Source organism: Lepisma saccharinum, chromosome 7 (genome assembly GCF_977018435.1).
Source record: "Lepisma saccharinum chromosome 7, izLepSacc3.1, whole genome shotgun sequence".
Taxonomy (NCBI): Eukaryota; Metazoa; Arthropoda; class Insecta; order Zygentoma; family Lepismatidae; genus Lepisma; species Lepisma saccharinum.
Window position 1 is genome coordinate 76,494,762 of NC_139235.1, and position 13,195 is coordinate 76,507,956.

The 13,195-nt window shown below is 36.4% G+C and overlaps 2 protein-coding genes across 2 annotated transcripts in view; one reads left to right on the plus strand and one right to left on the minus strand.

The window, feature by feature from the left end:
- LOC145989938 (putative inorganic phosphate cotransporter) overlaps positions 1 to 9,589 on the plus strand; it is a 58,089-nt gene extending 48,500 nt beyond the window's left edge. The window contains exons 10-11 of the mRNA XM_083125469.1: positions 1,252 to 1,319; positions 8,138 to 9,589. Coding sequence (XP_082981595.1) covers positions 1,252 to 1,319; positions 8,138 to 8,152 — 83 coding nt within the window. The 3' untranslated portion in view covers positions 8,153 to 9,589. The remainder of the gene's footprint in view (positions 1 to 1,251; positions 1,320 to 8,137) is intronic.
- A 381-nt stretch (positions 9,590 to 9,970) lies between these two features.
- The window catches only part of LOC145989939 (baculoviral IAP repeat-containing protein 5-like), a 37,105-nt gene continuing 33,880 nt past the window's right edge, over positions 9,971 to 13,195 (minus strand). Inside the window, exon 5 of the mRNA XM_083125471.1 lies at positions 9,971 to 10,485. Coding sequence (XP_082981597.1) covers positions 10,393 to 10,485 — 93 coding nt within the window. The 3' untranslated portion in view covers positions 9,971 to 10,392. The remainder of the gene's footprint in view (positions 10,486 to 13,195) is intronic.

Genomic DNA, 13,195 nt, shown 5'->3' on the forward strand with positions numbered 1-13,195 from the left:
GATCTCCAAGATATAAAAACAACAGAAAAAGTTCATAAACCATACATATTTTTTTTATTTTCTGGCAGATTTAGTGTCCTAGTGTGCTGCTTTTTTTTTTTGCTTACATTTATAAGTACACAGCATCTGGAGAAATTTTTGTTGCAAATAGGAATTCTATAGGAAATGCCAACAAGACTAAGATATGATAACCTCATCTGCACCAACCTTTCCGATAATTATGATCATATTGTCTATGTACTTTAGTTAATCAATCAGATATCTGGACTGCAAGTTTTCTTTGATATACTTCTAATATCTAGTATTATAAAAATAAAAATTTATTTATAATTTATAATTTTGCACAAGACTGAGAATATGACGGTAGAAAACTTCTTACATCACGTGCCGGCAACATATTTGTTAATAACACTAAAAAACACACAAACAGCAGGATAAAAAACACTTTAGCAGTTCTGCCGAGCTTTCGACCCCTTCACGGTATCATCATCAGGACTGGTTGATGGGCAATGGAAGGGATGCATGCTGTTTGTGTGTTTTTTAGTGTTTTTAACAAAGACTGAGAATCATAAGAATGAAAGAAACAAGTTTCTAAACTGAATATATGTTTTGGAGTGGAATCACGAACCGAATCCTGAAATGGAAGTGAACTGCTTGTTCATTTTGCAACTTTTTCTCTTGAAGACTCCAAAATGCACGTAAATTCCAGACGATCTGCGAAATTCCCTGACATTTCCCGGTTGTCCAGATGCGTAGCAACTCTGGTATCATTACATCAGAATAGTAAACATGTCATTATAAATTTTTGCACTGTTGCTAGCTGAATATTAAAATCTGCAGCGATATGGTATATTAGAATGTATTGCATAGTTATTCATGCTGTTACCAGTTGAGCCTTCATTAGGAAGGCCACTCGGGTGCAAGAATTAATTAATTTTAATCCAGTCTTGTATTAATTAATAAATTAGTTATAAGGTCTTATTTGAAAATGTGTATCTTCCTTTTTCTTAGCCTGTATTTTTAAAAAAAAAGCTGGCTCCTGTGAAAAAGGGGCTGACGCCTGAATTATTTTTAGTTTCGTCTACCCTTGGCCTGGGCAGTGAACTTTCAAAATTAATTCTTGAAAAATCTTCTGTAGAGTTTGAGAAATCCATGAAATATGCACTTTCTTAAACTTACTAATTAATTAGAAATGTATAGTTCCATAAACTTCCAGTTCAGTAATGATTAATTTCTGTTACAATTTTTCAGGTACAGAGACTGCTTTTAATAGTTACGGTACAATGAACCTCACACCTGGTGATATTCAGAAGAACAAGGTAAGTGAAACAAATTATTAATGAATGAATATGTCTATTTCTTGAAGAGATTCTAAATGTGAGAATAAATAAATTTCACTTAAATTGCTGATGCTCCAGTGGTATATCCTGATAATTAGACCTGGTTTACCACAACTATTCTTACGTATTGTATATATTTAGGGCCTCCCCGATGGTGCAGTGGTAGTGTTGTCACCTTGTAATCCAGTGGTCCCAGTTTCGATACCCGTTGGAGGCACATAGTGGTTCGGATCCCACTTTAAACTGTAGGTCCAGTCCCAATTAGCCTTTCTGTGCATAAAGTGGACTTAAAACAACAATTCAATTATTGTGTATACAAAGGCTGTCGCAGAGAAGGTGAGACAGATCTTTTCCTGGATTGGCAACACTGCCTATGGTTTTGGCACTAGTCACGTCATGTAGGACATTCATTCTGTTTCCGTAGCAAGTTGTCACATGTTGCAAAACCACGTTAGTGAGCAGCTGTGTTGATTTACGTGGAACGTGTTTCGTTTCCCTCTCCAGGTTTTTGTGTATAACATTGCTTTTCACGATGAGTATTCAAGATGAACAGTGACATGCCATAAAATTTTGTTGGCGTTTAGGGAATAGTGCTGTGGAAACATATGCAATGTTTCAACAGGCATATGCTGATCAAGACAGACTGAGTAGAGCCACAGTGTACCGCTGGCACAAGTTGTTCGAAGATGGGCGCGAATCTGGCGCTTTGCTTCCGCATCCTGGACAAAGACCATCCGTGATTAACGAGACACTAACGCTAGTGAATATGGTTGCATACCGTGCAGGCTTTTCAGGATTACGTGACGAAGAGAGAAATAGACATTTTCCCCCATCCAGCATACAGCCTGGACTTTGCACCCTGTGACTTTTGGCTATTTCCACTTTTAAAGGCCACTTTACATGGTCGTCATTTCATGACCAACAAAGAAGTGATCACCGCAGTGCACGTTTTCTTCAGTTCGCTACCTGACTACGAATTTTCAGACACACAAAGTGGCAGGAGCGTATGGACGCTTGCTTAGCTGTCAATGGTGCCTATTTTGAAAAAGATGTACGTCTATTCGATATGGCTGATTCTGAATAAAAATTTTGTGGTTTGTACTTTTTTTGTTTCATTTTAATGATTCTTGGAGGGGCCCATGTACATGCTTGTCTTTTAACTGCTACGCAGTCACGACTTTTTGACCTATTGCGCTCATTTTGGTCTCAATCGGCAGCTAATGAACCAAATTTTCACCCAAGTACATTTGCTAGCCAATGGAGGTCGCTGTTTTCCTATACAGGAATTAGTCTCACCTTCTCTGCAACAGCCTTTGTATTTGTTATACAAATTATACCCCATCACACCCCTATTTAGATGAATTCTCTGGCAATTTCAATATTTTTAACCCCTTAAGTGTGGTATTTTCGTAAGAGATTTTTTAACCTTTCTGTTGAACAAAATTAACTGAAATAAAACACCAGTATCAGCTTTCATATTCTGGGACAAATGTAAATAGCATGTCGGCATGCATGTACTTCAGGTTCATGCAGAATAAATCTTTCTGGTCTGGTATGGAAGTCTTTGAAACAAGTGCAAGTCACTGTTCACTAACTTTGTTTTTGAGCCATATTTCGGTTTTCTTTATGCACGAACTACACCACACAAACACGAGAGCAGAAAACTTTTCTTAAGTCTAATATTCTCTTTCTTTCTTGTCTTCTTCCTCTTCTGCTACTGTTTTTGTTTTTACTACAGCTAGCATGTCACCTAAAATTACCACTGGAAATATTTCGTGAACAACAAATATTGCAAAACTGCTATCACAGATATATATATATATTGGATAAAAGCAAGGAGGGCCAAAAGGGCTAAGTAAAAAATCAAAGAAGGTAAAAGGAAGCACTCACCGGACAGTAGAAAAATTCAAAATTTTCGCTAATTTCATAGCATCATCGGTGTGAGGAGAAATAGACGGAACCAGAAGTTGGGGTCCTGCAGAGTTGCCAGGAGTTGATACTTGAAACAAGCATTTTTCACAAGTAGATTCGTATGTCATAACATACATATCCCCCTTTTGACGCCATTCGTGTATCGTAACAAACATGTTACTCTTCTGCAAACTATGCATTGTGCTTAGGAAAGTTGTTACCTTCCAACAAGTGCGGGTTACAATAAAATGTGTAGTTTGTACAAGGGTCGTTCAAGGTTGACCAGGACTTTCGTGCGTAAAATATTAATGAAACAATGTAGCGCTGCATTACTTCGGCAGGACAGACCATGATTCCTTGCGAGTAACCATGATCCTTTGCGACGCATTTGGCGGATGCCGAATAGTATAAACAAAGATGGCGGCAAGTAGTGTATCTGTTGCTGTGGAACTGCGGTGTATAATGAAATTTCTCGTGAAGGAGAAGGTGAAACCTGCTGAAATTTGGCGTAGACTGCAAGCACAGTATGGTGAACAAACACTGTCATGGGCAAGAGTATACGAATGGTGTCAACAGTTCAGTGAAGGACGGGAGTTGGTAGCAAAATGAACCGCACGGACACGTTTGCCCAACTGCAGTCACTCCGGTGAATATCACGTGTGTTCAGCAAGTTATCCTTGAAAATCGGCGAGTAACAGTGCGTGACGTAGCGCATACAGTCAATATCGGTGTTGTACGTGGGGCCGTTGGGAAGAAAAGACCTGGAATGTTGTCGAAACATGTCATTCTTCTCCATGACAATGCCAGGCCACACACGGCCCATTCGACTCAAACAACGCTGGCCAACTTGCACTGGGAGGTTTTACCACACAGTCCAGATATAGCCCCCAGTGATTTCCACTTGTTTGGTATTCTTAAAAGAGCATTTGGACGGGACGCAATTCCAGACAGATGAGGAACTCAAGAACGCTGTCCTGCAGTGGTTACGACACCAACCTACATCTTTCTACGCCAAAGGCATCACGGAACTTCCACAACGATGGCAACGGTGTCTGGATGTTCAGGGGGAATACTTTGAAAAACTGACATAGTTTGGTGCTCTATGTATGTATATTTCCTGTCTAGAAATAAAAGTCCTGGTCAACCTTGAACGACCCTTGTACATTAGTAAGCTTTGACAAATTATCTAAAAGGATCTGATACATCTTTCTGAGTTAACAAATAATTGTTAATAAAAAAGTATAAATTTAAACATTCCACCATCAGTTACATACATAAATGTTAGTACAGTAACATCTTTCTAATTTTTAATTGGCGGTCATTCATTTACGTCATAATTTTTAGTACATCGGAACAATCAACTCTTCTCGCTTGGTCATAACAAATCTTTAAGTTTTCAAGTTTTAAACTTTGCACCTTATACTTTTTTTTCTTTTTCAAATTGATTTATCAAATGTATCAAATAAAGCAAGGGTGTAACAAAGTACACTAATTAACAAGACGTTTGTGATAGTGTATGTACGACAGAACTGTTGCTGAGAAAATAGTATTTTCAAGCTCTGAAAAGGCCGGTATGATACTTGCCTGTGGCGAGTGTAGGTAAAATGCAGCCCAAGCGTGCAGGCATGTGCGCGACGGCATTTGCGCTCAGCTCTGCAGACAGGCATAGTGAAGGACGCACCTTCACGCTCAACTTCAGGTTACAATTACTTGAGAACTACTTGACGTATTACAATGTAACAAATGCCATTCTTCATGAATTTTTCCATACTTTCAAATGAGCTGAAAATAAAATAGAGTTTCCATTTTTAAAAAAACTACGTTTGTGTTGAAAATCGTACTTCCTTGCGTAGTTGAATGAATTGTGTCCACTAATTTCATGAGCCCCTCTCATACCTATATATCTGCGAAAGCAATTTTTTAATATTTATTGTTGTTTACGAAATATTTCCGGTGGTAATTTTAGGTGACTCACCGGGTATACGCCACCCACAGTCGAAACAAACACCACAAAAACTGTCAAAATTCAATGAACGGCCATGTTTGAGCCGTTGCATTTCTAAGCACTGATATTTTATTTACAGACACCCTGCAGGCAGGTCTACACATGAAAAAAATAATCAAGTCTTAGACTAAACTCCTTCATTGAAAAAAATCAGGCTTAAAAATCCATTTTTTTTTAACTATTGTTATCCCAATTTCCACCATAATTTTCGTACTTACGTTGCAATTTTAAGCAAATTTCTTGATTATCATAGAAAGTATACTTTATTAGCTACAAAATGAATTTTGTTTCAGGTCTCTAGCTCTAATAGTTTTTGAGATATTAAGGTTTCTGAAAAGTGCTACATGATCAAAAAAAGCCATGCGCCATGTTGGAAAAATGGCTGCTCCAGGAGAACTAAAGACAATAAATTTTTTTGAACATTGGTTTTGATATGTGGGTCGTTCAATACATAAGTTTCCGTATGCTGTAAAAAAAATATTTTTAAGATACATTAGGAGGATCCTTCCTCACTTCTCCACAAATATTCCCCATAGAGATTCAGGCATTTGTCCCACCCTTGCACCAATTTGTCCATACCCTTTGCAAGAAAATCAGGGTTCTGGCTATTGAGCACTATTCTCACATTCCGCTTCATTTCGTCATCTGTTTTGAAATGGTAACCTTGCAATTCAGACTTTAACACCGGAAAAAGATTGAAATCACTCGGTGCTAAATTGGGGCTGTATGGAGGGTGGGGCAGCCATTCCCAATTCTTCAATTTTGTGTTGTGTTTGCACTGCTGAGAGCACTGCGTTTTCAGTTTATCCAATGTTTGACAATAACGGTCAGCATTAATTGTTCTTTCTCATTCCAAAAAGTCCATAAGCAGAATGCCCTTAGCATCCCAGAAAACGATCACAAGCACCTTCCCAGCTGATGATCAGTCTTGAACTTCTTTACAGGAGAGAGACTGTTTGTGCTTCCACTCCATGGATGTTCTCTTGAATTCGGGAGTGTAATGATGGACAAATATCTCATCCCCTGTCACAATGCGCATGAGAAATGCATTGCCATCTTGCTGGTATCGCATTAAACCTTCAAAGCTGCAGCCCATTCTCATCAGTTGATTATCGCGACTCAGTTGATGAGGAACCCAACGTGCACACACTTTGCGGTATTGCAATTTCTCGTGAATGATGTGATGGGCTGTTCCTACAGAAATGTTCAACCTTTCTGCAACCTCGCGTACCTTCACTCGATGGTTTTCTTGAACACGTTCATCCACCTTCGCAATGTTCTCATCAGTAGTGGCACTCGAAGATCGCCTGGCTTGAACGTTGTCAAAAATGCACACCCTGCCATCATCAAACAACTTGCACCAACGCCTAACCATTTGCACTGTCATTATGGAATCACCATAAACAGCAACAAGTTTTGTATGAATGGCACTAGGAGGTAAGCCATACACCCATTCATATCGAATGACAGAACGAACTTTTTCTTTACTCCAGCTTTCCAACATGCGTGCACCATCCATGCTTCTGAACTCCTTATGACGCGAGCCTGCATTTTCCGAACAAGCATTTACTTTTTGCCCTTGAGCGCATGCGCCTTCACGTCTGATTAACGAATCGATTGTTGTTCCTTGTATATGAAGGATGGCGCTTGTCAACCATGTGATTGTTTTTAATGGCATTGCTTTATACAATATTTTATAGCACAGGGAAACTTATATATATTGAACGTCCCTAGTATCTAGAAACATGTAGAAACGTATGTACTAAAAATGAAGTTTTTCTAAAATGGTCATGCAACCAATTATTTTAAATTTGGTTCATTTGGAATGGAATGATTCTAAATGGAATTGTCATTTTTCACATATTTAATTCCATATTTTGATTAAAACAACTAAATAATATTTACATATCTAACACTTTTCTGGAACATACAAATCTGTTTCCTGGTGATGAGTATCGACCTATATTGACTTAGATATATTTGTAAAATTGCCTATAATTTTAATGATCTGATATTTCAGCAAACATTAGGGCTGACCCAATACCAATGCGAATGTATATATTTGCATCATTGCAAATTTAATCACATACACTTTCCTGGAGTTTAGGTATCACACCCGGTATGAAAAAAAATGTGCAACATTATTATCTGAAATAATGCAAAATTTTACATTCTTATTAATTTTGCACCAGTTTTGGATGAAAATATGGGTTTTGTGATTAAATAACAGCCATTTTAGTATTCTGATGTAATTTTGTGAATGCTGAAATATTGTTACAGTGGCTTCCCGATGGTGTAGTGGTAACAGTTTTTTTTTTAATCCAGGCATCCTTGGTTTGGATACTCAATGGAGGTACACTTCAGATCCCACTTTAAATGTAGATTCAGTCCCAATTAGCCTATTTGTGCATAAAGTGGAATTAAAAACTTAAGAACTTGATTGTTATAACGTTCAAGCATCGGTATAAGTTCAAAGTGGTAGTGGTATCAGCTAAATATAATAGTGCAAAATTCTGCCATTATTTTTTTATTTTTGTGAATATAAATGTTTTTCACAGTGAATGTCTAAATTAGCAGTTCCATGTCCTCCTGTAAGTGGAGGTTCTTAATGGAAAATATAAAATTTTGTATTGGATTAGTAGAAAGTACATCGTTACTTTAATAATATCTGCAAAAATTTCAGATGCTGTAGTAAAGACATTGTAACATTATCTGTACTTGTTCTTAATTTTGATAACGAATCTAATTTTATGATAAAAATGTCATGAGATTAGTGCATTAATTGTTTCCAAAGTTGGATTTCATTTTTTGCATGCAGTTTAGTTGCAAGTATGTATATATATTTTTCTATGATGGAAAGTTTACTCAATTTTCTTTACAGAACCTTCAAACTTGAACACAAAGAGAAGTCTTCGCGATATACTTCAAGTGAACAGGCGAGAGGGAAGCAAGCGATCTATACAGAGGACTTTAAGACTTGACTCTTCTGCTGAACTAAGAGCAGAAGTAATATTCTGTGATAAAATAATGAGACATAAAATTTTAGGGAAGTATTTAGGTGAAAAAATTGTGTTACTACTTTTTAGTGTATTTAATAACGATGCAATTGGTAAATTATTTATAAAAATCAATATGCATTTGTAGTATTAATCTTAACAGACAAATATTCAAAGCTGGTGTGTGTATGTTAAAACTAAACTCCACAGCCCAACAGACCTCTTTTTCATTGAGTGATGTGGGCCTCCGTGATGGCATAGTGGTATAATCACGGCCTTGTAATCAAAGGGCCCCAGGTTCGATACCCAGTGCAGGAATACAGTGGTTCAGATGCCACTTGAAACTGTAGCTCCAGTCCCAATTAGCCTTTCTGTGCATAAAGTAGCTTCAGATGTAGAAATGAAGTAAGAGAGGTGACGGAAACAATAAAGAGAGTTCAACCTGCAGGATTGCAAGGTGTGTGTATGTATATAAAAACTTCGATTTTACGTTTTTCAGGGGACCAAGCTGAAAAAACTTAAAATGCCGGAAAATGTAAAATCAAGGAAAATTTTATAACATTTTGTTGTTAGGACCATCAAGATTGAATGTATTATGCGGAAAATGTAAAATTGGTGTTCCACTGTATTACAAAGAGCTTTGACAATTTGCATAAGTAGCCATTGTTGAAATGGGAAACAAAATCCCAACATCAATGTTTGAAAATGTATAAAGTTAACCTACAGATGGTATTTTTAACTTTGAAAATGTTCTACTAGTGGCCTTTAACATCCGATGTGCAATATACATAATACATGAAGATTTATTTATTGATTTGGGGTTTTAAGTCCACTTTATGCACAGTAAGGCTAATTGGGACTGGACCTACAGTCTAAAGTGGAATCCATACTAATACAGGAAGAGTAAGAGAGTTGAAGGAAATAGAAAATGAAACTTTTTTGTTCTAATGTAATAATGCATCCAGGATGCAAAATACAGGGTGGATATAAAATATTGAGCACATTTCAAGGATGAATAAAAGAATACACATAGCTTCATCTTGGAACTGAGGTTCCTCACCTTGCCACCACATATGTTTGGTAAATGTCAACACAAACTCTCTGCTCTATCATTTGTAATAAAAGAAAGGCTGCTTCAATAGTGTTTTTTCTAAATACATACATCAGATGTGCTCAATAATTTATTACCACCCTTGTATTATCACTAGTTTCATTTTGTCCAACAAGTATCTATTTTTGGATATAAAGTTACATACCATGTTATACAGTGCAACCTTAATTTTTTGTTTTTCCTCTTTAATTCATCTTATCCCTAGTAAAATGTATAGTGGGATAATGGGGAGGGGGGGGGGGAGAAGGTTTAAGGATGTTCAACATGTTGCTTTATATTTCTTGTATGTATGCATTGCAGAATTATTTCTTATAGTCTATGGTTATTACAAGCATAAAAAAACTGTTTTTCGTTGTTTTTATGCTTGTAATAACCGTAGACTACAAGAGCAATAATTTTGCTTTATGTATGATGCAGGAACATAAATAAGAGTTTTATAATAATCAATACCATTTCCGTTAATCTGTAAAATTACGAATAATACCCATCTGATACATGTATAAAAAGCCTGCAATTTAGTGCAAAATTATGCTATTTTCTTATTTTTTTTAACAACTCTGAACATTTTATTGTAATAGAACTTTATTTCAATGAAAATATGTATCAAATGAAAGTTTATATATTGTTTGTAAGTAAAATCTCCAATATCTACTACATGGGTAAGACTACATGCATGCAGGTAACAGTCAAATTAAGTCTGTTTCTGCAGAAATATGCGAGGCATTTTTTACATATTCCTGCATGCTAAGTTTTCACCTTGGTATCGGGAAATCAAGTTTCCACTATGTACATACACAAAATGGTCACCATGAATTTATTACACTAACATTGTTGTTCATGTTTTTATCATTAAAAAACCTTTCACAAGAGTAGCCTTATATAGTAAATCATCATTCCAAATGTGTACATGTATTGGTCCAACTGACAGATAAATTTTACAAAATCTTCACGAAGAGCAGAGAATCAGAAGACAAGAAAAGGCACAGATCAGGAAGAACCTTCTTCACTGCTTTTTGCACAAAGCAGGCTTCACTTAACTTTCACATTTTTCTTCACTATTTGCTTCCTCACTTGTTCACAAGCCTTTGTGAACTCTTCTTTCTTTTTGTTGTAATGTCGTCTCTGTAAAAAGAAAATACAGTTTAACAGCAGGTTTTAAATGAAAATTGATGAACAAATTATGGGGGTTCATGGTGGGGTATATGGTAAATTGAATTTTAATATTGAACAAGTAACGTTTTGCATTTCCGCATTGCGAATTGAATTGTATTTTTTCGATTAATTTCAAAGGACCAGCACCTTCATTAACTGACATTACGGCATCTGGGACATAGTTGATAGTTCTGGTAGTTCCATGTTTCTTGGCTTGCTTTCTCCTGGCAATTGACGACAAACTAAAACAACTGCCAGTGGAAAGCACAGCAGACGACCGGAAAAAACAAATCAATTTGCAACGCAGAAACACTAAACATTATTTGTACGAATTAGGTGACGTCTTGCCATCCTTCCATACTGATGGCAATGGGAAACACTGAAATAAAACAAATTTTTTTTTTTTAATGTTTTAAAGAAAATTTAACTCTCGGTGTATGCCACTAGCAAGATATTACGGGTTGACATGAAATTTTGGCCGATGCTGATAAAGTACCGATATTAAATTTACTGATAACCTGATATAAAATTCCAAATGGTTCACTGACCCCCTTAATAAATGTACATTATCAGATAAATCACACTTTTGCAATGGAAAAGAATGTGTATTTAGAAATCTACTTAAAACAATACGTATGGGATAGAGATGATATGTTTATATTAGGGCTGAGCCGATACAGACGTATTGTTTGGAATTTATCTACCAATACTTTTCCGGCTTTTGAATCTTTTCTTGAGTTCACAAAAATGTTGCATGACACTTTTGCAGACCCTATTTATTCTGGAAAATGTCAAGTTTCTTTTTATTTTGCACCAGTTTTGCGTGAAAAGCTGGATTTTAACTCTTTCGCTGCGGTCGTCGCTTTTATGCACAGCACGCCAGGTGCCTTGCTCCGCGGAAGTCGCATTATTGCGAGTTCATACTTCCACTCGCTGCGGGTGTCGCATTTCTGAAGTAAGTCACTTTTAGTAGCCTGACATCTGTTGATAGTATTTTGAACTATTTGAACTTGTAGTTTTGTTTTTATCCATATGATGTCGCTAATTATGCCTCCGTTTAGAATTCTTTGACATAGGAGCGTTGAGTGCTCTGACATGTCAGTTTCAAATGCATGTTCGAATCTAAACAACATGACTTTGTCAAAGTCGTCAACACTTGTCTGATAATGATGTTACTCAACTGTTATTTGCCGACTCAGAATCAGAAGGTGAATTAAGTTGTGACGATAATAGCGACAGGTGACAGTGATTGTGTAGTGTCTGATGAAGAATTTGTACCGCTGTCCGTAACATCATGGAGCAGAGTGCAAAACAGCATTGATCTAGGTGCGGGAATTTCAAAATTTTTCAAAATATCATACCACCAGGGACTACAGAATGGTTTTCCAGTACAAGGAATGACTTTTGTAAGTTCTCTATAACATATTTTGCAATTTAATTGTGTAAAATTATTGTTTCTAAAAAAATGTTTTTTTTCCAAAATATCATACCAACAGGGACTACAGAATGGTTTTCAAGTGCAAGGAATGACTTTTGTAAGTTCTCTATCATATATAATGCAATGTAATTGTGAAAACTATTTTTTTATAAAAAAAATATATTTTCAAATTTAATTACGCAGCCAAGGGATATTGTGTGCCAGAGAATTCCGCAGCGAAAGAGTTAAGATTATATAAAGCATTTAAATATTCTGATGTAATTCTTGAATATTTGTAAAGCAAGACTCTTGCTAATTGATGCATGTAATTGTAGTGAAATTCTTACTAATATTGATCAATATTTTGAACACTTTTAAATTATTACAATTTTCAAGTATTGGTATTGGTTCAAAGTATATCAGTTCAGCCCTAGTTTATATCTATAAAAATTACAACAAAATGGCATTGAATTTTAAGATATTTATAGATGTATTCAATTTGTAATTTTACTGATACTCGTAGAGTGATATGCCTATATCGGCTGATAAAGAGAGAGTACCGGTAGGAAGATTTCAGACCCAGGCGACATGAGAAAATGACCCAGTCTGAGTGACACGTGTAATTTGTGACGTATCTTCAAATTTGAAAGGTTTTATTGATTACTGAGGATTCGCTTCCAAGTAACACTTATTTCTTCTGTCTGAAACCTCCCTTACAAGTTATTTTATTTTATACAGTGGAAACAATTTTGATTTGATAGATTGAGTTGGTGTTTTAAGTCCACTTTATGTGCAGTAAGGCTAATCGGGACTGGACCTACAGTTTAAAGTGGGATCCGAACCACTATGTGCCTTCACTAGGAGTTTCAAAAGCGTACGCTTGGAAAGTCCCACCCAGAGGGGCTGTACATATGCACAAGGTGAGTCCTATGGGATCAAACCCAGGACCCCTCGAATACAATGCAATGATGCAACTCCTACACCATCAGGGAGGCCTAATCTCTTGTGTGCTACACTTTGGAAATTGGGATGTTAATGTTTTTTGAAAATACTGTAAATGGAAAATCTGTAACATCAGTTTTACTGACAAACAACTGGACACACAAGATGGGAAAAGGTGTAGGTATAACCTGGTGACCTTGTAATCAAGGTGTCCTGGGTTTGATCCCATAGGACTCACCTTGTGCCCCTCTGGGTGGGACTTTCCAAGCACACGCTTTTGAAACTCGCTGTGAAGTGTTATATATATAAAAATCATAGCTG